This window comes from Prinia subflava, chromosome 8, assembly GCF_021018805.1.
Source record: "Prinia subflava isolate CZ2003 ecotype Zambia chromosome 8, Cam_Psub_1.2, whole genome shotgun sequence".
In the NCBI taxonomy this organism is placed as follows: Eukaryota; Metazoa; Chordata; class Aves; order Passeriformes; family Cisticolidae; genus Prinia; species Prinia subflava.
Window position 1 is genome coordinate 15,886,437 of NC_086254.1, and position 26,493 is coordinate 15,912,929.

The 26,493-nt window shown below is 54.9% G+C and overlaps 3 protein-coding genes across 4 annotated transcripts in view; 2 read left to right on the forward strand and 1 right to left on the reverse strand.

Annotated features, from left to right (window-relative positions):
• Positions 1-574: 574 nt before the first annotated feature.
• On the reverse strand, positions 575-2,836 carry KXD1 (KxDL motif containing 1). Its single transcript, XM_063403575.1, has 5 exons — positions 2,697-2,836; positions 2,282-2,382; positions 2,033-2,185; positions 1,541-1,587; positions 575-1,039 (listed from the first exon to the last, which is right to left on the reverse strand). The coding sequence occupies exons 2-5, from the start codon at positions 2,374-2,376 to the stop codon at positions 816-818; spliced, it is 519 nt and encodes a 172-aa protein (XP_063259645.1). The 5' UTR covers positions 2,377-2,382; positions 2,697-2,836; the 3' UTR covers positions 575-815.
• On the forward strand, positions 2,766-8,378 carry FKBP8 (FKBP prolyl isomerase 8). 2 transcript variants are annotated; one of them, XM_063403494.1, is made up of 9 exons: positions 2,766-2,896; positions 3,389-3,673; positions 3,822-3,991; positions 4,292-4,380; positions 4,614-4,831; positions 4,905-5,077; positions 5,156-5,233; positions 7,066-7,203; positions 7,580-8,378. In XM_063403494.1, the coding sequence occupies exons 2-9, from the start codon at positions 3,403-3,405 to the stop codon at positions 7,664-7,666; spliced, it is 1,224 nt and encodes a 407-aa protein (XP_063259564.1). In that variant the 5' UTR covers positions 2,766-2,896; positions 3,389-3,402; the 3' UTR covers positions 7,667-8,378. The 2 variants fall into 2 exon arrangements, with proteins under 2 accessions (XP_063259564.1, XP_063259565.1); XM_063403495.1 differs by lacking the exon at positions 2,766-2,896 and adding an exon at positions 2,942-3,087.
• A 752-nt stretch (positions 8,379-9,130) lies between these two features.
• ELL (elongation factor for RNA polymerase II) overlaps positions 9,131-26,493 on the forward strand; it is a 50,681-nt gene continuing 33,318 nt past the window's right edge. The window contains exon 1 of the mRNA XM_063403454.1: positions 9,131-9,312. Coding sequence (XP_063259524.1) covers positions 9,178-9,312 — 135 coding nt within the window. The 5' untranslated portion in view covers positions 9,131-9,177. The remainder of the gene's footprint in view (positions 9,313-26,493) is intronic.

Consider the following 26,493-nt stretch of genomic DNA (forward strand, 5'->3'; position numbering starts at 1 on the left):
ACCGGTCCCACAGTGACCCCACGGCCACAGGACTGGCCCCACAGCCGGCCCCAAAGTGTCCAGACCAGGGCTACGCTGAGCCCAAGGACCCCAGACCGGCCCCACAGCCCCGGATCCATCCCCATGCTGACCCCACAACCCCACGACAGGTCCTACAGCTCCAGTTCCAGGATCAGCCCCAAAACGCCGTCCTCTAGCCCCCCACTCTCCTCTCATCCCCTCCCAGCCCATCAGGACCCCAAACCCAAGCAGTTCCCCTGTCACACCACAACGCTGCGGGAAAAGGAAGCTCTGAACAGCTCCTGCTCCCGGGAGGCTGCAGCAGCAGTGAGGGGATGAGGGTGAGAACCAAAGGAAACGAAGCTCTGGCTCATCCCAGCGGTAGAAAACTCAGCACAAGTCCATCAGCAGCAGGGACAGACCCACAGCAGGGCTGGAGGGCACATAGAGCCTCAGAGACAGCGTTCCTTACGAAATACTAACAACTGTGCCCCAAAAGCAGCTTTTCTGCACCAAAAAAAAAAATCTACAGGGACAGTGAAGCTTAGCCTCGCAGGAAGGAGGGAGGACAAGAGGCATTTCCAACCCAGGATTTACTGATTCCCCCTGAAGCCAGCCGTGCCTTTCACACCTCAGTGGCAATCCCGAGGCAGAAGGGTGGCACCTTCCTCCCTCCTCAGCTTCTCCCAGCTTCCCTCTTCCCGAGGAAAAAAGGGAAAAAAACAAGAAAAAAAGGAAAAAAAAAAAAACCAAACCCAGAGCGACACACAAATATAAATACAGGCTAGAAAGTCCTCAGGGGCAGGGCGTGGCTCCTAGCCCAGGCCGCTGGCCGTGTCCTCGTCTGTGAGGCTCTGTCCGTTCACGTAGGGGCCCTGGGACAAATCCTCGAAGTCCTGGCTGGTGGCAGGGGACAGGACGTCGGGGCTGCTGTCGCAGGACTCCGTGCTCTGCTCAGAGGTAGCAATGGTGGTCGTGGTGCTCTTGGGGACGGGGTCGAAGTCGTCGTCGTCCTCCAGGATGGGGGACTCGTGGATGTCTGGCAGGGGGAGAGGGGGGGGGTGAGGTTGGGGAGGAATTCCCCGGTTCTGCTGGTGGAGGGGGGTTAAAGGAATCCACCAAATCGCCAGCACGGAAATCAGTGGCTGTGTGGGATTTCCTGCCAGGGGATTCAGTGGGATTGAGGAGTTTTCTGAACTTTTAAGGAAGCAGCCATGGGCTTCTGATTACTGAGAGATGCCTCTCGTGCTCTGAGGAGCACAGACTCTTCCCACAGGAGGAAAACCGAGCATGGAGTGCCAGGACAAGGGGGAATGGCTTCCAAAGGGCAGGGAGAGGTGGGATATTGGGAAGGGATTGCTCCCTGGGAGGGTGCCCAGAGCAGCTGTGGCTGCCCCTGGATCCCTGGCAGTGCCCAAGGCCAGGCTGGACAGGGCTTGGAGCAATCAGGGACAGTGGGAGGTGTCCTTGCCATGGCAGGGGTGTCCCTGGGTGGGATTTTAGCTTAAACCATTCAGTGAATCTGTCAGGAATCACTCACTGCTGAAAGCCTCCGGGTACTGCTTTGCCAACTTCCCTTTGAGAGTCCTGGGGAGGAGAGAACAATCCCAGTCCGTGGGGAGCTGAGGGAGCTGGAGCTGAGCTGCCCCACAGCCCCCTCAGCCCCCAGCACTCGTGAGCAATCCTAACAAATCCCGAGGCTGAGGGATTCCCCCCTCAGCCCATCCCATCCCACCCTTCCCATCCCACCCCACCCCATCCCAGCCCATCCCACCCTTCCCAGCACAAAGGGCATTTTTGAACCCCACATTTTGTGACCAAAATGTCCAGAGCAGAACCGTGAAGACCCAAAGCTCAGCCTCCACTCCCTCCACATGCACTCGATGGTATTTTTTCCCTTCCCCAACAGATTTCCCTTCTCACAGCCCCCCCCAAACTCTGACTTGTGCCTTCCTTTAACCCCCCCACGCCCCTCAGGCCCCCTCCCGGCCCGTTCCCGCCCCCTCCCGGCCCGTTCCCGCCCGGTTCCCACCGGATCCTCCGGAAGATGCTGTCCAGGTCCTTCTTCATCTCCACCAGGGTCCTGGTGTGGTGCAGGAAGCGCTCGTTCATCTGCTGCATGCGCACGCTGGACAGGTTGTTGAAGTTGAGCAGCATCTCGTTGGTCTTCTCAAAGCGGTCCAGCCTGCGCGGGGGAGGCACGGGGAGCTCGGCAAAGCTCCCGGGAGGCTCCCGGTGCCCGGGACCGGGGATCCCGCCCGCCGCTGCCCCCGGGACTCACATGTTTTTTTGGGCGAGGATGATGGCGTTGACGTCCTCGGCGTTGACCATGCCCAGCACCCTCCCGCAGAACACCCGCGAGGCCGTGGGCTCCATCGTGGCCTGCGGGACCGGCGGGCGGCTCAGCCGGGGAACCGGGGGGAACCGGGGGGCACCGGGGGTACCGGGGGTACCGGAGCGCCCCGCGCCGGTAACGGACACCCTCCCCTTCCCCTCCGTGAGAGCGGGTTCCTCTCCGCCCCGCCGTGCGCCCAGTACCGGGTACCCCGCTGCCGTGCCCGCTCCCGGGGCGGCCCCACACGCCGGTAACGGGGGTGCCCCGGCCGCCCGCCAGCCCCGGGTTCCCTCGGGGACACGCGGGCCTGAGCCCCCTCCCCCGGTGTCTCCGGGGCCTCCCACCAGCGACGCCCGCTCACCTGCGGGAGTTCGTCCCGCCGCTTCACATGACGGGAGCGGCAGCGGTACCGGGGGCGGCACCGGCGGCTGCTCCGCGCCGCTTCCGGGTGCGGAGTCACGTGCGGCGCGACCCCGCGACGTCACCGCGCCGAGCCGGAAGTGCCGGAGACCGGCCGGGCGAGAGGGTCGCGACCCCCGCGGGCATCACGGAGCCTCTCCGGTACCGGTACCGAGCCGCCGGCTCCGCTCCCCCCCGCGCCGCGCCGGTAGCGGCCCCTTTAAGGCGTCAGGAGGGCGCCGTGGGCGCGCGGCTGACGAGCGTGCTCCCCAGCCAATGGCGTCTCGCGGTGGGCGGGGCCGGGCCAATAGGAGCGGGGGGGCGGGGCCTGCGCCCGCGCGTTCGGGGCCAAGGTGGGAGCGGCGGGGGGCGCGCGGCGGTCACGTGGGGCGGGCGGGGGGCGCGGGGCCGCCCCCCCCCCCACGGTACCGGGCCGGGGCCGCGACCCCCCCCCGATCCCACCGGGACAGACCCCCCGAGCCCACCGGGACCGAGCCCCCGCCCCCGCCAGGCCCGACCCTTCCCCGCCGCTCCCGAGGCTCCGCTGTCCCGTTGCGCATCCCCCGTCCCCGGAGGGTCCCGGCGGTCCCCGGGCCGGCGGAGCTCCCTGCCGGTAAGACCAGGCCCGATCGCTGTCCTCCCTCCCCTCTCCAGGTTGCTCCGCCGCGATGGCGTCCAGCGGGGAGGAACCCGGGAGCGGCTCCCCGGGCCGGGCGGGCACCGGCACCGAGGCGGCGGCGGACGCGGCTGCGCTGGACACGGCGGAGGATTTCGAGGTGCTGGAGGAGGAAGGCGAGGACGATGAGGATGACCTGAGCGAGCTGCCCCCGCTGGAGGACGTGGGGCGGCCGCCGGCCCCGCCGCGGGAGGACGCGCAGAGAGCGGAGCAGGGCGCGGGGGACGCGGCCGGCGCCCCCCAGGAGTGGCTCGATGTTCTGGGTGAGTGCCCCGGGCGGGAGGCGCTCGGTTCTGGGGCCTCTCGGGCTTCCCCCGCGGCTCCGGGTGCCGGGAAGGCCGGGCAGGGGTCAGGGAAGGGCTTTTCTCTGCCCGCCGTGTCCCGATGCGCTTCCGGTCGTTGTGTGCCCAGGAAATGGTTTGCTCAAGAAGAAGACGCTGGTGGCGGGCCGGGGTGTGGACAGCCGTCCCCAGAAGGGCCAGGAGGTGACGATCCGCCTGAAGGCCACGCTGGAGGATGGCACCGTGGTGGAAGAGGACCCTGCCCTCACCTTCACGTTGGGGGACTGCGACGTCCTGCAGGTGAGCGCTGGGTGGGAGCTCACCTGGCTTTGTCACTGCCCTGGGGAGCAGGACCTTACCTGGCTTTGTCACTGCCCTGGGGAGCAGGGCTTCATCTCAGGGGCCACAGGGAGGGTTGGGGTTGGTGACATCCCGTTTGTGGCCCCTCTGCCCTCACTCGTGCTCCCTCCCCGTGATGTTGGCCAAGTTAGAGGGGGCTTGGGGCAACCTGGTCTTGTGGAAAGTGTTCCTGTCTGTGGCTGGAGGTTGGAACTGGAGAATCTTTACAGTCCCTTTTGTGTCCCGTGTTGTTCCCTGCAGGCTCTGGACCTGTGTGTGCAGCTCCTGGAGATGGGGGAGACGGCTTTGATCGTGTCAGAAGCCAAGTACTGCTACGGAGCTCAGGGCAGGTGAGCTGGCAGCGCGTCAGGAGGAGCAGGCTGGTCCCAGACAGGGCTGGGGCAGCTGTGCCCTGCTCACCTGGCGACAGCCCAGCTGTGCAACCTCTGCCTGCTCACCTGCCATGAGATCAACATCATTCCCTGCCCAGGGCAGCTTCCCTGGCTCGGATTTCCGAGCCACGCTGCTAAACCCACCCAGCCCAGCACCTGAGAGGTGACAGTGTCCCCGTGGCTTTGTGCAGGAGCCCTGACATCCCCCCCAACGCGTCCCTGACGCTGGAGGTGGAGCTGCTGGCGGCTCAGGACGCTCCAGACCTGGAGCTGCTCAGCGGGAAGGAGAAGATCCAGCTGGCCAACCGCAAGCGGGAGCGCGGCAACTTCTTCTACCAGCAGGCAGATTACGTGCTGGCCATCAACTCCTACGACATCGCCCTCAGGATCGTGGGCTCCAGCTCCAAAGGTACCTGTCCCCCTCCAGAGAGGCTCAGCTGGGCTCCCGGCCCCGCTGTGACCTGCCCTCGGGGTCTGTGCAGTGGATTTCAGCCCGGAGGAGGAGGCCGAGCTGCTGGATGTGAAGGTGAAGTGTCTCAACAACCTGGCGGCCTCGCAGCTGAAGCTGGACCATTTCAAGGCAGCTCTCAAGTCCTGTAACCTGGTGCTGGAGCACCAGCCGGGGAACATCAAGGCTCTGTTCCGAAAGGGAAAGGTGAGGAGGGGTCCTCAGGTGTGGCAGGGGACTGAGGGCCAGGCCTGAGCCCTGCTCCATGCCTGTGTCACCCTCCAGGTGCTGGCTCAGCAGGGGGAGTACAGAGAGGCCATTCCCATCCTGAAGGCAGCGTTGAAGCTGGAGCCTTCCAACAAGGTAGGCTGGAGGTGTGTGCTGCCTGTGATCCCCCTGAGCCGGGGGTCTCCTGGATGCTTCTCTCTTGTCCCTACAAACCTCAGTGTCCCCCCTAAAGGCTGAGACCCTCTGGAGCTGGGAATAGCCCCCAGAATGATGCACCATGTGCAGTGTGGCTGGGCTGGTGGATCCCTTATCTCCACGTTGCGAGGTTGCCTCGTTAACCTTTGGTCCTGACAGTGACAGGGCTCCCTGCTGTCCCCTGGGGACGGTCCAGGCTGCTGCAGGTTCCCCAGGTGGCTCGGGCAGTTGGTGCTGTGGTTGAGGGAAGTGGAGCAGAGCTGAGTCCCCACAAACTGGCCCAGCAACCCCGAGAGTGAATCACCAGGTGGTGGGAGCAGCCAGACCTCAGTCCAGTGCCCGGGCAGGGCGAGCTCTGGGTCAGGAATTTCCTGTCAGTTAATGATCAGCTGCAGGGCTGGAGCCTCGGGAGAAATCAAAAACCAGTGCCAGGAAATGACCCCAGCAGGAGCAAGGCTGGGAGGAGACAGGGAGGTGTTGCTTGCACAGGGTGGTCCTGGGGGTCTTGGCCCTCCAGGTGGGCTTTAATCCTTGTCTGGATCTGTTGTATCCATTTCTTTCACGAGGAAAGACCATCAGAGATTTGTGTCACAATCCAGTCCCTGAAGGTCACGGGTTGGATGTGGCACAAGCAGGTGCTTGGTGGCCCCACAGCCCCTTCAGGGGTGGTCTGAGCACCCTTGGAAGGGTGAGCAGGACCCCAAACCCTTCCTCAGGGCGGAGAGGGAGCAGTCCCGGGAACCATTCCCCTGGCACGTCCCTGGGCAGGGCGGCTGCTCCCCAGTTCCGACGGAGCTTTTAATTGGAGAGGGCTGGAAAATCCAAATGCCCGGCAGTGACGTGTGCAGTGAAACCACAAGGACAGCAAATTACTGCCCTCCCCGGCCGTGCCGGGGCTGCCGGGGCGGCGGCGTGGCCGCTCCGGTCGCGGCGTGGGTGACTCAGGGGCCGCGGTGCCGGTGCTGAGAACGCTCCAGAAACGCCAGGCTCCCCCTGCCTCCCCTGAATTGTCAGGTATTATTCCTCCTGAGCCCTTGGACGTGCTCTGGGAGTAGCGTGGGATGCTGATGGTTGTCTCACGGTGATGTTCCAACCTCCAGAGGTCCAGGTTTTGGTGTTGGAGGCAGCTTTTCCCAGCGTGGCACGGGCTGGCAGAGCCGGTGTTGTCGGGATGTGTCCCCCAGCAGAGGGCACAGCGTGGCCGTGCCACCAGGGCCACCACAGCGTCCTGCTGCCAGCCTGCCCTGCTCAGCTGCCTGGTGCTTCTGCTGCTTTTGGGGCCTCACACAGGGCTCAGAGCCTTGTCCTGCCCCAGCAGGGCAGGTGTGGGCACGCTGCGGGTCTTGCTGCAATCCCACTTCACACCAGGCTGAGTTCGAAGCCCGCTTTCCCAGCCTGCTTCCAGACAGAAAGTGGGAGAGCTGGTGCTAGTCTGTCCTCAAGGCAGACACTTTCCTGTCTCGATTAAAGGATAAAATCCCTTTCCTGATGTCTGACATCAGCCCTGAGCTCTGCTCCCTGCTGCCGGGCAGGGAGTGGCTTGAGCAGCCAAAAAGGGCAGAGGGGCATTGGACCCACAAGGTGTCCCGTGCCAGGCTGGTGCAGCCCCACGGCCTGGGGATGTGGGGCAGGATGAGGCCTGATCACCCTCCCAGCTGTTTCTAAGCTCTTCCACCACGTTCCTGCACGTCCCAGCGGTGGTGGAAGCTGCTGTGGGTGACACGTGCCCACCCTGGCAGGCGGGGCTGATAACAGCACCCTGTCCTCCCCAGACCATCCACGCCGAGCTCTCCAAGCTGGTGAAGAAGCACGCGGACCAGAGGAATGTGGAGACAGAGATGTACAGGAAGATGCTGGGGAACCCCAGCGCCGCCAGCAGCCCCGGGAAGTGCAAAGACAAACTGCCCTGGGTAAGGCCACCCAGGGGTGGGGGTCACCTGTGGGCTGGGGGTGCACAGGGGGTGCCTCAGTGTCCCAGGTACACAGGAGGGGCGCAGCCCTGCTCCTGAGCGGGATGTGGATGGGCTGTGTCAGGACTGGGAGCAGGGGGCTGTGATAACCCTGGGAGCAGCCTGTGCTCCTGGCTGTGTGCACCGGCTCCCGGCCGTGCCAGCTGCAGGGGGACTTTGCTCCCAGCTGCCCGTCGGGAAGCGCTGGCAGCCGGCGGCACACGCTGTTCCTGCAGACACAGCTTGGGATGCCCTGTCCAGGAGGCAGGGCAGGCAGGGTGGCACGTGTCCCCTGCCGTGGGCACAGCCCCTCACGTGCCCGTGCTCTGCCCCGCAGTCCATCCCCTGGAAGTGGCTCTTCGGCGCCACGGCCATCGCGCTGGGTGGCGTGGCCTTGTCCGTGGTCATTGCGGCCAGGAACTGAGCGTGGCACCGGGGCGGCCCCTTGGCACAGGACCTGCTCCTGCCTCTCTCTGCCGAGGGGCTCCCCCCAGGCTCTGCTCCCCCTTCCCGCGGACTGGCAGCTCCAGGAGCACGGATGCTTTCTCTGCCGGAGGTGCCGGATCTCTCTCCCGACGTTCCCTGAATCCCTCCCGGCACAGGCGGGTGCAGCTGTGGGGAGGGGGCTGCCAGCAGAGCAGGGACCCCCGGGCAGCCTCCCGGCAGGCAGGGCTCAGCCCCCAGCCCCGAGCGTGTCGGGGGCAGCAGGAGATGCCTCACACCGGTACGTCCCAGCCGTGCCCATGCCGGGGGTTGTGATCCTGCTGCCAGGACGGGGTGGGCAGGGGGAGGCACGGAGAAGGAAGCTGTGGGAAGCGATGTGGATGTGTCCAGGGGCAGATGCAGCAACATTCCCTGATTTCTGGGGGGCTGCCAGGGACTCAGCCCTCCTGGAGCGTGCAATGTCCAAAGGAAGCCAAAGAAACCCGCGGTGGGAGGGATGGAGGAGGGGAGTGCTGCAGACCCCCTGTCCAGGCTGTCTTCCTGGGGGTCCAAGCCCATGGGGGTCCCTCCCTGCCCTGCAGCCCCCCAGCGCCGCTGCTGCCCAGCCTCAGCTCTGCTCATGGGGGGGTTGTAGCACTGTCCTTGCACCCCAGACTGACTGTGAACTTCCCAAATAAAGGACAATTCCTTCACCTTCGGGCCTCTTTATTGCCGCACATGGGGACACGTAGAATCTACAGGGGGTAAAATGCTCAGGGGAAAAGCCTGGGACCCTGAAATCTGCCCTGGGGGAAGCCTGGAACCTTCAGGCTCTACCTGAGGTTCAGGGGAGATGTGCTGGGGTACTCATGACTGGGGAGGTCTGCGGGGTTGGGGGGTTCATGCCAGGGGGATTCACTCCTGGGGGAGTACAGGGGGTGCCCACCACCAAGGGTCATGCCCAGGGGGCCTCATGCCCAGAGGGATTATTCCTGGGGGTCTCACAGCCTGGGGTTTCATGCCCGGTGGGTTTAGGGGGTTCATGTCCAGGGGGTTCATGCCCGGGGGTTTCACACCCTGGGGGGGGTCCAGGGCATTCCAGGCCGGGGATGTGCTGCCCAGGGGTCCCTAGGAGCTCACACCCGGGCAGTTCAATGCCCGGGGTGGGTCTGGGGGTTCATTCCCGGGGGTCCATCCCGGGGGGGTTCCCCCACCCGCCGCCCCCTCCCCGCGCTCCCGCAGCGCTCCCCGGCTGCACCAGACCACCCTCCCCAGCATGCCCCGCGCCTTTATTTACATATCCCCGCCTCCCCCTCCCCGCGGACCAATCCGACGCTGCGCCGGGCATCACCCAGCCAATCGGCGCGCCCGCTGCCCACCTCCTCGCCCCAGCAACAGGCTCCCCGCGTGGGCGTGGCCGGCGGAGCGGCGCATCATGAATAATTCATAGGGGGGCGTGCCGGCGGCGGGCGGCCCCGGCGGCCCAGGCGCGGAGGGGGAGACGGTCCCAAGATGGCGGCGCTGCAGGCGGAGCGCGGGTACGGGCTGTCCTGCGGCCGCCTCGGCCGCGGCACCCGCGTCTCCGTCTTCCACGTCAAGCTCACGGAGAGCGCCCTGCGCGCCTTTGAGAGCTACCAGGCCTGTAAGGTACGGAGCTGAGCGGGCGCGGGGCGGCGGGCACGGCCCCGCCGAGGGTGAGCGGGCGGCCGCCACGAGGCCCCCCGGACGGAGCCCTGCGGGCGGCACCGGCGGGGATGTGAGGGGAGGTGAGAGGGGGGAGCTCCCCGTGAAGGGCGTGTGTGGCCTGGGGCGGGGGGACTCTCTGGTGAGGGGCTGAGGGAGTGCGGAGGCTCCCGGCCCCCCCCCTTTCCGTGAGTGACCGGGGAACCGGGAATGGGGGGGGCGATCCCGGTGCCAGGTGCCTGAGGGACACCGGAGGGGACCGGCCGTGCCCCTCCCGGTAACGCCCCGGAGCGCCCCGGTGTGTTCCCCGTCCCCGGGAGTGTTTGCGGGGTCCCTCCGAGCCCCCCGGTGTGTGACCGGGGAGGGGTCCTGATCCTCCGGGAAGTGCCCGAGACGCACCGGGAGGTGTCGGTGCTTTCCCCCCCAGCCCCGGTAATGGCTGTGGGGACCCTCATGTGCCACCCCCCGGTGGGTGAGCGGGGACCCCCCGTGTGTCCCCCCCGGGTGGGTGACAGGGGCCCCGCGGTCTCGGTGCGGGGGTGGGCGCTCGGTGCCCCCCGGGAGGTGACGGGCAGCTGCCGTCAGTGCCCGTGAGTGTCCGGGGAGGGGGGCCAAGGGACGTCGGTGCCCCCCCCGTTTCCCCGGTGAACGTGACGTGGGTTTCCAAAGCCGGCGGGGCGGCGGGTCCATCCCCGGTGCTGCCATCCCGGGCTGCGGGGGGGGTCCCTGGGTCGCTGTCCCCTCCCCGGGACACCCGGTTGTTCCTCGCCGCCGGCTCGGTGCTCCCCTCCCGGGAGTGGTGGGGGGGGAAGGCACGTCCAGACTGTATTTTGAAATTTCCAGATTGTCTTTTCCGTGCTGTTTCCTTGAAATGCGTCCAGAGAGCTTATTAGTCATGTAAATAGAGAATAATGGCAAAGCACGGCAGCTGGTGTTGGGATGGACCGGAGAGGGGTTCAAAACTGTAATTTTTAGTGTGATTTTATTTTTATTTTATTTTTTCTTTCTGCCTCTGATCCTGCGACGAGCATTTCTGTCTCCTCACCTTGCTGGGGGAAGCTGGGAGCCTAAACCCGTTTGTCATTAGGAGCGTCCTGCCTGCCAGCTTCTGTAGGATAAACCATATGTTGTCACAACACTATTTTTAATTTAGGGTGTTGGTTACATCACATCACTGAATTGGGCAATCTCTGTATGAGGACGAAGGTAATGACTGTACCAGGGTTTATCAACTTATATTTTAATGAGTGTTTATCAGCATTATGAGAAGTCAGGAGGAATAAGTGACTTGGGTAGACTGAATTATTAGCTTTTTTCCTCTCTGAAAAATGAAACAACTCAAATATTTCTTTCCTATATATTGGGAAAGCCTTTTATTTTGGGGGAGGGAGAGTAGGAAGACTACAGGCAGCTGCGTTAAATATTTTGGGAAGCTATTCCTAGTCCGTGTCACACATGAATAGTGGTGTTTATTTTCTAAATGAAGTCTGGGCTCGGGATTGTTTGGTGGCCAACGGCCACTAATGAACTTTGCTTCCTTCACCGCCACCCAAAAGAGAAATAGTCAGAGGCTCCTGGTGATTAACTGGGCAGGAAGGGATAAGGGCAGAAGAGCTGCTTGTTTGTGTAGTGAATAACGCAACAATTAGTGGGCTATTAAACACATATGCTCATTCTGCATCGGTTCTATAAACAGTTTCCCCAGCTTGTGCAGCGTCTGGGCTTCCTCGGAAGCGCCCGGCCCCTTCCTGCCGGGAGCCGCCTCCAGCACACCTTTGCAGCTCGTGTTTGTCCGGCCCGGCTCCGCTTCACTTTAGGGCTGTTAAACGGAAAAAATTCGCTCAGGCTCCTTGTGCTGGGTTTGGTTGGAGCCGTGTGGAAGTGCCGGCAGCGTTGTGTGAGGTGGATAATAGCCTGGAATCCAAGCCTGCTCTTTGTGTTACCTGCAGCCCAACGCGTGCGGTCCGACCTGTTCTGGGCACAGGGGTGGCACGTCCGAGCGGCTCCTGCGACAAGGCTCTGTCCCTCTGCCAGGACAGGCAGGGAAATGTCTTCAGTTCCTTGGTCGAGTTTGTTCTTGGTCTAATAATAATGTATTGGGATTACATAATCCAAAAATGATCACCCAGCCGGGCGAGCTGCCATTTGTTTGGAGTGTCCCTGGTGCCAGAGCAGTTGCAGGCTTGGTGTGGAACTGCACCATGTGTGGATCAGGCAGCAGGGCTGTGGGGAAACAGAGATTTGTCTTGTTGGGCCTCTGCTGAGCTGTGCTCTTGGGTTTCTGCTGAATTGTCTGTGTCCTAGGGGAGAAAATGGTCAGGGATCCACGTTCTGGTGGGGTTTGGAGCAGCCTGGTCTCGTGGAAGGTGTCCCTGCTCATGAAAGGGGTTTGAAACAGGTTGAGCTTTAAGGTCCCTCCCAGCCCAAACCATTCTGTGATATTCACCCCCAGCTCTTGTGTTCCAGCGAGCTGTTCTGTGTCCTGTACAGAGGATGTGGAGTTGCTGCTGAGGAGCTCCAGCTCACAGGGCTGCCAGCTTCTCCTGGTCCTGGGAAAGGCTTCTTCAGTAGCTCCCCTGAAAGGGATAGGAGCCTTAAAAAGAGAATTAACGCTGGCTTCACAGGGGGCACAGTGAGATGTCACCCAGCTGCTCCTTGTGAAACTCGCTGCCCCTGAAACTGTTTCCCCACAGTTGTGAAACTGAGAGCTCTGGCTCCTGAGCTGAGAGGGCTGAGCGCTGGGAAGTGTGTCCCCAGTTGGTTTGTCCACTGATGAAACGGAGCCAGTCTGGTGTTCTCACAGCTCTGGGTTCTCCAGGGAGTGTAATTCTGTGTAATTCTAGAGCAGCCTGCAGTCTGCTGCCTTCCTTTTGAGGTGTGTACGTGGTTAGGCATTCCCACTCCCCCCAAAAAGGCAAGGCATGGCCAAGGCCAGGTTGGATGGGGCTTGGAGCAGCCTGGTCTGGTGGAAAGTGTTCCTGTTCATGGCATGGATGGTCTTCAAGGTCTTTCCAGCCCAAACCATTCTGGGGTTAGATGAGTCTCTGACTTTTCCCATCATTTCTTGTCTGCCCGTGACTTCCTTCCTGCCCCTGTCAAAGCACAAGGGAACTCCTCACACCCGTGTCTCGCTTTTCTCTTTCATTCCTGTCCTCAGTGAGGAGATATTTTACCATCCTCACCTACCACCCTTAGTTATCATTCATCCTTTATTTTTCACACCTATTTTTTTAGCAGCATCCTAGGTAAGTCACCATCTTCCTGCCTGATTCAGATGCTGCCTGGCAAACCTGAGCGTCCCTTGGCAGTGGCTCCGTCTCCCTTGTGGTGAAGGTGCCCATGGCACGTACACAGTGTTAGGGCTGTTCCTGGAACCCTCACCTGGGAATTTCCCAACTTCCACATATTTCTATAAACCACTCTCTGTGCTTGAGGGGTGGTTGCTTGATAACAAGGAACGTGATGCAGTTGCACACCTTTCCCTGTCACCTACTGTGTTGACCCAACAATGGCTGAGCTCTGCTCCTGGCCCTGCTCCTGCCTTACCTGGTGATTTTAGGAGGATTTACAGGAGATCCCTTGGGGATGCAGCTGAGCAGCACGTCCTGCTCCCGTTGTCCCTCGCTGCCCCTGCTACCCCGGAGTGTTTTGAACCCAAGCCACCGGTTGATTCACTGGTGAACTTTGGCAGATGCACAAATATTTATTGGGGACTAAGCTGAGATAACCAAAGCACGTTGTCCCTGTGCTCACCCAGCTGAATTTTAGGACCGTGGTGTGATAGATGTGGCTTCCCAAATCATCTTCCCCCACGCTGCTCTAAAACCAACCAGAGAGAAACAATCCCTTGAAGAGTGAGGGTTAACCTGACCCCTTGGAGTTGCTATTTATTGAAATAACTTTCCAGCCTTGGCTTTTGGAGCAGGTTTTGGAGATTCCTTCATCTTGCTGTGTTCAAAGCACAGAACACAAAATGAAGGCTGTGCTGTCATTACAGGGTCTTTAGGGTAATGTGTATTCATGCTGACTTGAGAATTGAAAGCTGCTTGCAGGTGTCAGGAGGAGAAGAACAATCCAGCTTTCCAATCAAAATTCATTGAATTATCTCAAAGCTTTTTGCATCATTCCTCCTTCCCCGTAACCTGTTTTTTCCTGTCCTATTAATTCACTGATGCTGTAGTCCGTCAAAATTGAGGCTCTTACGACATCGGGAACATGAGTCGGTGACATGACTGAATGAATCAGAGCAGGCTGGAGAGGAAGCTCAGCGCACACGTACGGCTCATCAGCAAAAACGGGACAGGATCTGCAGAACACCCTGAACTGCTCAACTCCTGCTCAATGTTCTTCACGTTGACCTGAACGTGGCACCTCCCATTGCGAGGAAGGGGACAAAGAGACACCCAGCGTCGTGCTTGAGCAGTGTTTTGGCCCGTGGCTGTTTCCTTTCAATTATTTAGGGAGGATTTTTTTTTCTCTCGACCGTGTAGCATTTGGATCTGCTCAAATTATAGATTCATCTCTATAGTTTTCAAACGGCATTGGAAGGAATTGTCTGTAATTTACATCTAAAGTGACGTACAGTTGCTATGGGATTCAGTGGCAAATTATAAACCCATTATGCTTTTTTTTTATTCTGGTGGTAGCAGACTAAAGAACTAGGTCTAATTGGTGACATGCCAAGGGAAAATAGAAAGTTTGTGACAGAATCCTTGTGACTGATGATGCTTTCTTTTTTTATTTTTCTTAAGTCAAACATGATCTGCTTTTTATCAGCAAAACATACCCTACCATTAATTGGAGAGGTTGAATTTGAATTAATAATTTTTGCTCTCTGGTAATGCAGGGGGAAGCAAGCTAGAAGATTAACTCTTTATGTTATTTATATGGGGCTAGGTTGTTATTTTTTTTCCAGTGGAATATTTCATCAGTTATATCAGTGGCAGCTGGATGTGATGATTGCGTTCCTTACCCAGCAAAATTAAACCCTTGCTCTTTTCTGCCACATTCTGATTCCTAGTTCCACTTAAACAGCAGAAAAGAAAGCTATTATAATAATCTTTCTAACTTCTGGCTGAGGCAGAGAAGCCTCTTGTGCCTTGCAAGGACTCATCTCCTGCCTGGAGTGGTCAGCTCAGAGCCATCCTCCAGCATCAGGGCTGCTCTCAAGTGCTCTGTCCTGTCGAGTTGCTTTTTGCCCTGGTGCAGCTTGGCACGGTCTGGTGGCTGTTGAAACACTTCCCCTGCGTCGTGCCGCCCCTGTTGGGACAGCAGCAGCGCCTTTATCGCTGCAAGGGAGGGGAGATTTTGTTGGAGGGAGCATTTGAGGTCTCCTTGCTAAATGGACACGTTATCTCCCGAACAATTTGCACGTTTCAGGCCATTTAAACTCTGCCTGTAACTTGTAAGCAGAAACTTGTGAAGCGTCTCCAAATCCCTGGTGTTTGTGCATGTTGAAAAATGGGAAGGGACAGACTGCATGCGTCACTCCCGTACTAATTTGTGCCAGCTAATCCATGGGAGAAGAATACATTTTGGCTGACTTAGTGGTTTTGCTGCTAATGCACATGAGAGTGCGTTTGAATGGATGGAGTGGCTGCACGGGTTTAGGTGGAGTTTGAAGGGATGCCCTGTGTCTGAGATCCTGTGCTGGATTTATGGTCACAGTCGTGTAATATTCCCAGATTTGTTTGGATTTTGGGGAAGGAGGAGCTGGCAAGGGGGAAAAGTGGTTGTCACTCAGCATCACAGCATCAGGAAGGTTGGGCTCGAATTACCTCTGAATAATTGAGGTTAATGCTGTTTCTGGAGGAATCATGATCTGCAATGAACTTAAAATGCTCAGGAAAATGCATGCTGATAACCTGAACTATGCTAATATTTCATCCAGGGTGGATACAGAGGAGGCATCACTGGGCTTCGGTGTTCAACGTGCCTTAGCTTGACCTAGATGAATTATCCAGGAAAAGAGCTTGGATTTGCTGATAAGAATTCTCTGTAGTAGCTCATGTGTTGCTTAGAAACATCCCATGTACATAAGGCAAATTTTGCGTACCCTGGTAACCTGGTATTGCCTTCTGACTGGGGATTTTGGTGGGTTTGGGGTTTTTTTTCAAGCATTTATTTGTTAAAGAGTGTGCTAAACCCCTCAGCAGTTGGTTTGCTGAGTGGTGTATCTATCTGTGCTGTACTGGGAGAGCAGACTTCCCAAAATCCAAACCATTCTGCATTACAGTCTAGAAAAAACACAGCTCCGTGCGCTTGGTCTCTCCTTTCTTTACATTGGACTAGTGCCTTTTTCTAATTTAAAGAAACCAGCATTTGTTTAACTCAAAAAGAGGTCAGTGCTGGTGAGCAGGGCTTGCCTGGGCTGCCCACCTCCACCAGCCTGGAATCTTCCCTGGTCTGGTCCAGCCTGATCGTGGTTAACCCTCTGCTCTCCCTCTGTGCAGGCTTTTATGGAGGAGAAAACCCTTCAGCCCAAATTTTTGTGGCAAAATGAGCTATTTCTCCTTTTGGGCTCCATTCTGTGCCGTTGGGTTTAATGGCAGACGCAGACTTTGTCCTTGAGGTTCGCGTCCACACGCGACGCAGTTCAGCAGGTACCACAAAACCTGAGAACAACCAATTGCCCAAATCTTTGTAGTATTTAGATTTCATCAGCACAAACAGCCTCTTGGCTACTTGGCTCTGTATTTTGAGCGTGTATGAGTCCAGCCATGCTCTGATAAGAGCAGCCATGTGACAGCCAGGCCAGGTTCATGTGGCATCAGGGATGAGGGGACAGCAACAGGTCTGGAGGAACTGGGGCTGCCTCAGCTCTGGAAGTGTCCAAGGCCAGCTTGGAGCAACCTGGGGGAGTGAAAAGTGTCCCTGCTCGTGGCATGGGGTGGAATAAACTGAATTTAGTGGTCTTTCTACCCCAAACCATTCTGTGATTCTATATGACAGTTTCAGATTGTTGTTATTTAGCAAGAGCAGACGTTTGTTACTTAAAATCCTAACAAAAATCCCAGCAGGACGGAAGAAACTCCGGCTCAATCCATATCACTGTGCCCACAGGATCTATATTTTCTACATCTGAGGTGGAGGAGCTAATTTAATCTTCCTCCTATATTCCTCCCCACTGAGGCCCGTTCTGCGATGGGCTGCAATCAGTGCATTTTGTGCCAGTTGTGGTTATTTGAATCATATTTCCACATTTCAGTGTCTAGACTTTATGTTTGTGTGAGTTTTGTTGTACCTTTCCAGCTCCGGCGCTGATTTCAGTTGGTTTTGGCTCCTGGTTTCTATGAGAAAATCAAATGGGCTGTGTTTCTGCCTTTCCCAGTCCCCAGAAAAGAAGGGAACGGGCAAAACTTGGTTTTAGAAGCTCCTTTGACACCATTTTTTCCTCTCTTTTGAGCAAATCTGTGTGTGGATGAGCTGGCTTCTGCCATTTGGTGACCAGCAGGTGAGAGCAAGAACAAACCACTGATGGCTGCAGATAAATCTCTGCCTGCTTCTTGTACTGTGGGAAATCTGCTGGGAAAAAAAGAGATGGTCTTGATACAGGCCAGCAAGGCTGGGAAAAAAGTGACTCTGCAGACATTTTTAGTAAAAAAACAACTTTATAATCCACAGAAGGAGAGCATTTATTGAAAATTAAGCAGCTTTTTAATTGCCTGCATGCGCCGAGCTTCGTTTTTTGCCAGCACTTGTGGATGTTGAGGGTGATGGATGTGGCTGTGTTTGTTTAGTGAATAGGTGGGTTGGTCTGTTTGTGATGCTCAGAGAGGCTGATAATGTCACCAAACCTGGACCTCACTGTCACCGGGAGGTAGCACTGGCTTCACAATTGTTCACAGTAATACCTGTGCAGAAAACAGTGTGGAAACCTGAGCCAAGGCTGGGTTGTTTTTTTTTGCTCGTGGTATATAATAAAGTGTATTACAGCTAAATCAGTGAAAGAAATAATGTTCCTAACTCCTTGTCAACCTGTAAAGCTTGCTGCCATCAAATATGAAAGGCTTGAGTGCAGCTGAATAGCAAGAAAAATCAGAATTTTTCCTAGGGCGTGCAGAGAATAAAAGCCATGGTTCCAGATTCTCTCTGCACCCCTGCCTGCGTGGGGGCTCCCTCTGCTCCCCCGGTGTCTGAGGTGACCCCGGGCGCTGCCAAAGCCGTGCCTTCACCTCTTCCAGCGAGCTGAGCACTAAATTCTGACTAAATTCTTCCATTCCTTTCCCATCCACCATTCAGTGGATGCTTTTCGGAGCCCGGCATGGGCGGGGTAGCAAGGAAGCAAATTTTTTCCACCCTGCCCGAGCTTGGGCAAGCGGAAATTGTGCCTTGGAAGCCATATAAGGCCAGCGAGGCTGCCGTGGCTGGGCTCACCTTGCCACCAGGATGCTGCGGAAGGGAGCAGCCCTGGCTCCCAGCGAGAGTTTCAGGCCCTTTGAAGTGCTCCCTGTGCGTCTGCCACTTGCCAGAGGGACAGTGTGGCCGCCCTGATTAGGTGGCAGCAGCTCATTAACTCCCTGACTTTTGTGGGGCTCCAAACGGAGGCGTAAATTCGTGATTCAGAGTGAAACTGCTGTAAAGTGACGGAGCTGGGAAGGTCGGAGTCTCTGTCACAGGGTGTCTTCATTTCCTTCTGCAGTGTCTGGGGCAGATCCTGCTGACTGCAGACAGCACCGAGCAGGACTTTGCTCTGAAACGAGACTTCCTGTGGCATTAAAATAGATTTTTGAAAAGCCTGGCAGCACCTGTTCCCTCTTCCAGGGATGTTCAGCCCTCAGAGCTGCCGGAGCCCCAACCGTGACCTCTGCTTCTGCTTCTCGCAGAATTAAGAGCAACTTCTGCTCCCATAAATAGTCCCTTAAGAAGTGCGTAGGAGCTCTGTGACCAATTTCTTTTGAAAAGTGCTTTCAGTGACACCCGTGGCTGTGACCTTGCTCACTGTTCCCACCCCATGTCCTTGCAGGGCAGCTGTGTTTTGATGGGAGCCCGGTGGTCCTGGCCACAAGCTCCGCTTCCTTTTCTCTCATTTAATCAGCACTGAAAAGAACTTTTGGTTATCTGTGCGTTTTGTGGGAAGCTGCTGCTGCTTTTCCCACTGCTTCCTGCCTCGTTGAGGTCCTCATTCCCCAATGCCACTGAGGTGGCTGAGGGACAGCGTCTGAAAGCTGTCACATGTCACAGCTCCCAATCCTTGTTTTTATTCCACAAATAAAATGTGCTTTTCCAGAGAGTGATGCAGCCCAGCGAGTGCGTTGTCACAAACCAGTTCTCCCAGCCTGGAGAGCTGGTGGAGAGTCCCAAAACGCCCAGCTCTGCTCAGGAAGCGGCCTTGTGTTTAATCTTTGCAAGTGTGGAAATGGGAAGAGGGAGGCAGTAATGGGGAAAGTAAAACATATTTAACCTTTAGGGACGTAAATGGGATATCTTGGATCTGCTCGGGTTGACGTGGAGCGTGGTGGTGATTAAAAGCAACAGCAAACATTTTTCTGCTCGTGAATTACGGACTTTGTTCTGAATGCATTAAAATCTAGAACACTTTGGGGTTTCTTAACGTGAAGGAGGAGAAGAAATAGATTTATTACCTGGAAGGTTTGATGTTATAGTTCCAGGCATGTTTCCACAACCTTCCTGCAACCATTTGGAGCTGTACCTAACGTGGGCTCTCTCGTACAATTAAAGCCATTTAACTCCATCTAACGACCTTTTACTTGTCATTAAGACTAAATTTACTGACAGCAGGAAGAAACACATTTACCCTAACTCAGATGGGCTGAGAGAGCAAAACGTTCCAGCTAACTACGGCTCTCCTGGATTGTTAAATTTAGACCCAAAATTCTGGTCAGACAATTAAGTGCCGGCTCAGTGGCCACACCGCTTCTTTTGCATGTGTGAATTGGCTGAGCTGCCCGTGTCAGGCAAGAGGGATTCTCTGTCTGAATGTCTGAATTCTCTGGGGGTTTTTGGGCTCAGACCTGGGGAGTCCTTTCGTGGCACTGTGGTCTCTTTCTGTTTAGTCAGCAGCCCTGGTATGTTTTTCCTCTTCTTATCTGAAAATTTTTCGTGTTTATTTTTGGAATTCGTTGTAACCTGAACTTTCTCAGGTGTCCTTGCGGAGAGCAGAGAAACATCTGACTTATTTTTTAGGCAGATTTTTGCCAGTTGAGAAGAGTGTGTTCTTTCTTTTACTGTTTGTCGCTTTATTTTTGGAGCAGGTTTGTTACTGACCAGCCTGGCAGTGCAAATACAGAGGCAGCTGAAACAGTGCAGGTTCTGTGCTTCTTGCTGAAGTAAAGGCAGCACCTAATTTAACTTCTTCAGGCAACTGCCTTCACTTTTCTCCTGGAGAAAGCATCCCTGGGAGCTGGAGGAGGCTGTTAGCAGAGGGTATGTAACACAAGGTTCTGTCATGGTAGGAAATCTAGAGAGGTTCTCTTGCTCAGTATTTTCAGCTGGATTTTTCTTAGGCAGCTTCTCTCAGTGATAGGGAAAAAAACTGGAATATTTGAGTGCTTTATTGCTTTCTCCCCTATGGAGATGGTAGGAAATTTGGGTGACGTCCCTGCTGAGTTCCGAGTGTGTGTCAGGTTGTGTTCCCACTGTCCTGGTTGGCACTGGAGCATCTCTGTTTGCCTGGAGGCCAAAAGAATCTGTGTCTGAGCATTTGCTTTAGCTTTTGAGGCTGGGCTGGCTGTGGGGTGCTGCTGGTGAGATTTCTCTGTGATTCCTTCAGCATCCAGGCTCTGGGTTTGGTTTTTGGCAGCCTCTTCCAGCGGTGCTGTCCGTGAGGAACATCTGCAGATCATCTTCAGCAGAACTTTCTCAGACTCAGGATTTCTCTTTCCTCTCAGTGTCAATAGGATAGAGCTGGGCACAAGGAAAAAAAGAACTGGTCCAGGCTTGTTTTCCTGGGCTCAGCAGCGTGAGGTGAGGTTTGCTCCAGGATGGCTGAACGGGTTCGTCAATCTGATCTCTCAATTGTCTTTCTATATTTTTCTCTTGCAAGAAAAGGAGCAAAGCCCTGTGGAAGATAAGGATCGTTCTGATGCTTCAGCAGCTCATTTAAGCCACCTTATGAGCACATAGGCAAGTGAATCAGCCCTGGTGTCTTAATATGTCCTAAAATAAATTAGACTTTCGTAAGCAAATTCGGTAGGTTTGAACTGCTGTATTTTCATTAAAAGATTGCAGTGGAGAGAATGCTCTTTAAAATTCAGCCTCGGGGTTGTGTTGTTCATTAACTGATAGTCACTCCTGTTTACCTTGTGTGATAAGTCCCACGTTAAGAATGGCCAGCAGTGCTGATGCCGTCACAGCTGCCCTTCAGAGAGAATTGCCTTTTTTTTTTTATGGCTGGCTTTACTGACAGGTGGGAGTTTTTTTGGAACTCAAATAAATGCAAACAGCCACGACGTACCTCTCCTAATCGTGGAAAACCACTTGTTTGGTTTGTTGGTTTTTTTTTTTCTCCTCTCCTGCTCTTAGCAGCTTGGTAACGCTGTTGTCGGTACAAAGGTCATTTAAAAATCTGACATGTCAGCCCAGCAACATACTGCTCCTTAATGAGGCTTAAAACCAGCGTGGAGCTGCCTGGTGGAAATAAATTTGGAGCTGCAGAATGGAGGGAGACAAGTGAACAGCTTATTGGGATGGGATCACCTGGCTCTCCTTGCACCAGCCCCCATCTCAGACCTCTGGGTACTCGCAGTTCTCTTCCATAAAGGGGTTTAATTTTTCCTCTTGTTATTCAAATGAGCCCAGGTGTTTGACAGCACATTTGTGTTCTCAGAAGAAAAGCAACGAAAATATCTCCCGAAATCCAGGCACGGTGTTTGAAATTATTCCTTCCTGTGTTTGAGGTTTTTCTCTCCTCCTCACCTTGGCCTCCTGCTTGACCCACTGAGGGGGTCCTGCAACACCTCTGACTTCATCCCCACCTGGCTGAAGCCCCCCTGTCCCTGCTGCTCCCCGGGGTGTCCCTGCTGCTCCCCAGGGTGTCCCTGCTGCTCCCCCGGGGTGTCCCTGCTGCTCCCCGGGGTGTCCGTGCTGCACCCCGGGGTGTCCGTGTTGCTCCCCGGGGTGTCCGTGCTGCTCCCCGGGGTGTCCCTGCTGCTCCCCAGGTGTCCCTGCTGCTCCCCCGGGTGTCCCTGCTGCTCCCCCGGGGTGTCCCTGCTGCTCCCCGGGGTGTCCCTGCTGCTCCCCAGGGTGTCCGTGCTGCTCCCCGGGGTGTCCGTGCTGCTCCCCGGGGTGTCCGTGCTGCTCCCCAGGTGTCCCTGCTGCTCCCCAGGGTGTCCCTGCTGCTCCCCGGGGTGTCCCTGCTGCTCCCCGGGGTGTCTGTGCTGCTCCCCAGGTGTCCCTGCTGCTCCCCGGGGTGTCCGTGCTGCTCCCCAGCTGCTCCCCGGGGTGTCCGTGCTGCTCCCCGGGGTGTCCGTGCTGCTCCCCGGGGTGTCCCTGCTGCTCCCGGGGTGTCCCTGCTGCTCCCGGGGTGTCCCTGCTGCTCCCCCGGGGTGTCCCTGCTGCTCCCCGGGGTGTCCCTGCTGCTCCCCCGGGGTGTCCGTGCTGCTCCCCGGGGTGTCCGTGCTGCTCCCCGGGGTGTCCGTGCTGCTCCCCCGGGGTGTCCGTGCTGCTCCCCGGGGTGTCCCTGCTGCTCCCCGGGGTGTCCCTGCTGCTCCCCGGGTGTCCCTGCTGCTCCCCGGGGTGTCCCTGCTGCTCCCCGGGGTGTCCCTGCTGCTCCCCGGGTGTCCCTGCTGCTCCCCGGGGTGTCCCTGCTGCTCCCCAGGGTGTCCCTTGCCATTGAACCCCAGCTCCTGAACCTCCCTGCTCTCCCTGACACTCCCTCAGTGCTTTGAATGTCTGAAGGCTTTTCCTCTAATCCTGTTCCCCAGCACTACTGGAATTTCAGCACCTTCAGCCTCGCCTCGGTCTCTCGGGCTCTTTGACTGTTCTCCAGTGAAAACTAGGTCAGAAACAACCGTCAGCTTCTGATATTTCACTATTCCTGTTTTATAAGTTGTAACCCAGTGTCGCTGTGTTTAATCGCTTGCTTTAATTTTCACGTATTAAATGGCTCAGCTCTCTCTGCGTGAGCAGCCTGACACAGTAAAACTGCTCCAAATAACATCTTGGCTGTAAAAGCCATCTTACCTTGATTGGGGCTGAAAAAGTGAATTATCTTTTTTTTTGTTACGTATTAATGCTGGAGATGCCAAACTGACAGATTTTTCCACCAGCTCTCTCTTAAGTGTACATTTGCTGGCAGGTTTGGAGCTGTAATTAGCCAGCTTCTCTTTGTGCCTGTGTGGCTTTTGAACCTGATGGGTGAAAGAAAAATAGCTTAAAAACAATACCAATAATTAGAAACCCCCAGATTGGCGAGGAACACAGCAATGCAGGTATATTGGAAGGCATTTAAGAGATTTATTTTTAACTGAGTTGTAGCTGACTGGACCCATTCAGCATTTTTATAAAACTATTCTTGGAATGGTGCTCGAAGTCTGAGCTGAGGTGCCTCAGTGTTCAGTGAAATCCACCTGGTGTAATTTAAGAGAATCCTTCTTCCTTTCTCTTAGGCAGCCTTGGAGCCAGCCAGGGTTGGAATACTTGGGCATAAATGGGATTTAAATGAATCCTTACTTTTCAGTCTAACTTAAAGGTTGTGGTTTGAAAATTCTGCCTGAGCTGTTGTCTCCAAAAAGTTTTTTCCACGTTGTTTATTAAGCTGTTCTTAATAAACTTTAATTTTCTTCTTTCATGTGTCTCCTGCTGCTCTGTGCTCAAGGATCCCAATCCAGGCACGGGTTGGGATTGTTGGGGTTTTGATATTCCTTGTGAGGAATCCCTTCCAGCTCAGGGTGTGCAGTGATTATTCTGTGATTTTCCTGGGATTTGAGGATCCCTGGTTTGCAGGTTTCCATCTGGGAAGCTTTACCTGTGTTTGGCAGGTGGGGGACTTTGAACCAGGGGTGAAATGCTTTATTTAAGGAAAACTTCTGGAGGGGCCAGTGGAACAAATCCCAGCCCAAAATGTGGTTCTGAAGTCACTTCCCATCACTGGTGTGGCCGTCAGTGTCTCAATTCTGGAAGCTTTATTTATCCATGATGGGGATGAGGGGGAGTTGAGTTGAGATGTGCCATCGTGACACACTTTTCTGTATTAATTTGGGAAACATTTTCTTCTGGCAGTTGGGGGTTTTGTACAGTGCAGAAAGCAAAATGTTTGTAGTAGATACACTTGATACAGCTGGTCCTGGAAAAGCTTTTCATTGTTTTACCCTCTGAGCCCTAAAACTTGTATTGCTTCAGAAGGGCTAAAATCAGGGAAAAGTGCTTTCTCCAAGAGGGAAAGCAGCCAGCCAAGCGATTTCCACGATGGAAATTTGTTTTCCTGTAAATTCCACAAGGCTTTTGGGGTTGTTGCAGAGGTGGCCACATCTCCAGCACCTCAAAATCAGCAAATTTCCCTCTTCTGCCAGAGGGAGCACAGAAGGCTTCATTCAAGGTGTTTTGTTTGACAGGAATGACTCTTTAATATTAATCTGAGGACATCTAACCCTCCGGAATTCTTGGCTCACAACGAGTGAATCCTCCAGGGAAAACCAGCACTGCTGGTCACCTTTAGCAGAGTTGGGAATTTGGGGTGATTCAGTTTCCTCCTGTCAGTTTTGTTGTTGTGTTGTTGGGTTTTTTTCCCCCCTCGGTCCTTTCTCAATTTAACAGGATCATCTGATAACTCCAATAAAATGCTGCTGCAAAAACAAGCAGTGTTGCATGCAAGAGATGATTACCCAGGGAATTTTGGGCATGGATGTCTTAATGGGATTCCTGCCAGGCTGAGATCTCTCTGAATTGTCTTGCAGTGCAAATGTGTGCAGATACTGCTGGGCTGCTCTTAGAGGAATATTTAATATTATATTTAATACTATATTTAAATGAATATGTAATATTATATTTAATATTATTAGTATTTCCAATACAGTGAGGCGGAACAGGAAACTTCATTCTTTAGTGCTGTTTTTTTGTTGAAAACTTTGCTTCAAAGCAAATCCACGTGTTTGAAAAACAAATCTAAGGGTTTGCTTTCCTTTGCCTGCACTTTAGAAATACCAATATTTACCTTCCTTTTTTCTACCCTGTCTTTAATTTACTGTAACTGCTCAAAGCCAGGCAGTGCTGCTCTGCAAGAGAATAACAGACTCGGGCCATATGAGCAGACTTAAATTCAAAATTAATTTTACTTCAACCACTTTTTGCTTCCTGTATAAGCAACCTAGTCTAAATTTGCTGCTTTTAATAAGGGATGAGCATTGGGATTTGTTCATTTAACTCTTCCTCAAATTAGTTGCAAGTCATAAAACAATAGGACTTGTTTCTGGGTTTGTATTTGATTGGTTTGGTTGGGTTTTTCTGCAATGAATTTGCCAGCACAGCATTATCTTTGGAGGAGAGCTTTGGGAAATGTTGTTGCAACTTGTTTTATGCTTTCCCACTTTTACCTTTTACTGCTTTTAGTTGGAGTTAGAGGAGAAAAATCCCTTCAGGAAAAAGGGTGGTAAAAAGAAGAGTTAGTGCAGAATTTTGCTGATTTCTGGTGTGCTTGTGGAAAAGGGATCCTTGAACCTTTGTCTCAGGGAGAACATAACAAGACTGAAATAAAGGTAAAGGTGTTTGAATGGACAGTTTTGACTCAAGAATGCAACCCTGAGTAATGAAATTAAAATAGCTTTGAGGGCTGCTGGTTCTCAGTGTCAGGCAGGGTCTGGAACACCCTTCTGGAGTGAGTAACGGATGTAGAAAATCCACTCACACAAAATGAAACTTCCTTTTCAGGGAGATGCAGTAATTGTATCAAAACTGGGAGGGTTTTTACTTGCAGGAAGGAAACTCCTGGGTTATTACACTAAAAAATGGGCACTGTGTTCTGTGACTTAGTAATTCTTTCATTATGGACATTTTTAATTGATTTTGGACTGCTTTGATCAGTTCTGGAAGCTGCACAGGGATGCAGAGGAGCTTTTTTTCCCTTGCAAAAGCCTTTCCTCCCTAAGCCTTTGGAAGTCGTGGGAGTTGGCTCCTGGTCCTCTGACAAAGCCTCCCTGAGCAGCCCCGTCTCGTTAATAGTGGGATTGGTGGGAGTTTGTCACGATTAAACTGCAGATAATCATCATTACAGCCCTTGTGGCAGCCTGCTGATGAGACTTTATGATTATTGCTCTCCTTAACGAGCGGGTCCGCCTCAGCTCTGCGGAAAAGCAAAGAGGGAAAACATCAAGTTAAAAAAGGAGAATTGTCCCCTTTGGGAAACGTGCCCTGAGTCTCCAAAGCTGGACTCCCACAGGAGGCCCTCTCCTGCCTCTGCTCCTGAGATCTGGAGCCTGCCTCAGTTAATTGGGAGCCCGTGGTGCCACCAGCCCACTTTGATATTTTCCTCTTTCTCGCCATCCCCTGCCTCAGACCACTCTGGTTTTGGGGTGGGTTTGAAGCCCTCTCATTTTTGGGTACGGATTTGGAGTCCCCTCTGGTTTTGGGGTGGTTTTCCTCTGCTGTTCTTCTTCAGGCAGACAGAGCCCCCAGATCCCACCCAGCAGTGAAGTTGGGTGTCCAGGAGGCAGCAGTGAATCCAGTGACTGACTGGCCATTCCAAAGGGAACTGATGTTTGGAATAAAAATGTTGCAGCTCTTGAAATGAACCTGTATCTTCCTGTCCTCTTGCAGTGTCTCTCCCCATGCCTTTCCCTGCAGACAGGTGGATTTAACTCCCCAGTGTCCTCTGGAAGTGCCTGCTCTGCTTAAAGCTGGAATTTTCTTTGGAGACAGAGCATTTCTTCCTTGCAGCCATTTCAGCCCCTCTGTTTGTATTTATTGCAGAGCAAATCCCTGTCCATCTCTGCGTTCACAAAAGAGTTCTTGCATCTGCACTGCCACAGAAATTTGGGGGGCAGGAGGGCATTTGGTGGTTCCTGCTCCTGGGAAAGGCTCAGCCCAGTGGATGGGGCTGCTCTGTTTGCCAGAGCCAGGCTCTGCTCCAGCCAAACAAAGCCTGCTCCGCAGCAGGCTGAGTAAACTCGATACCAATTCACAATACTTTAATTATTTCTCCAAGGATTTGAGCCTCCTTTTAATTTTCTTCCTGAAAGGCATTGCCTAAAT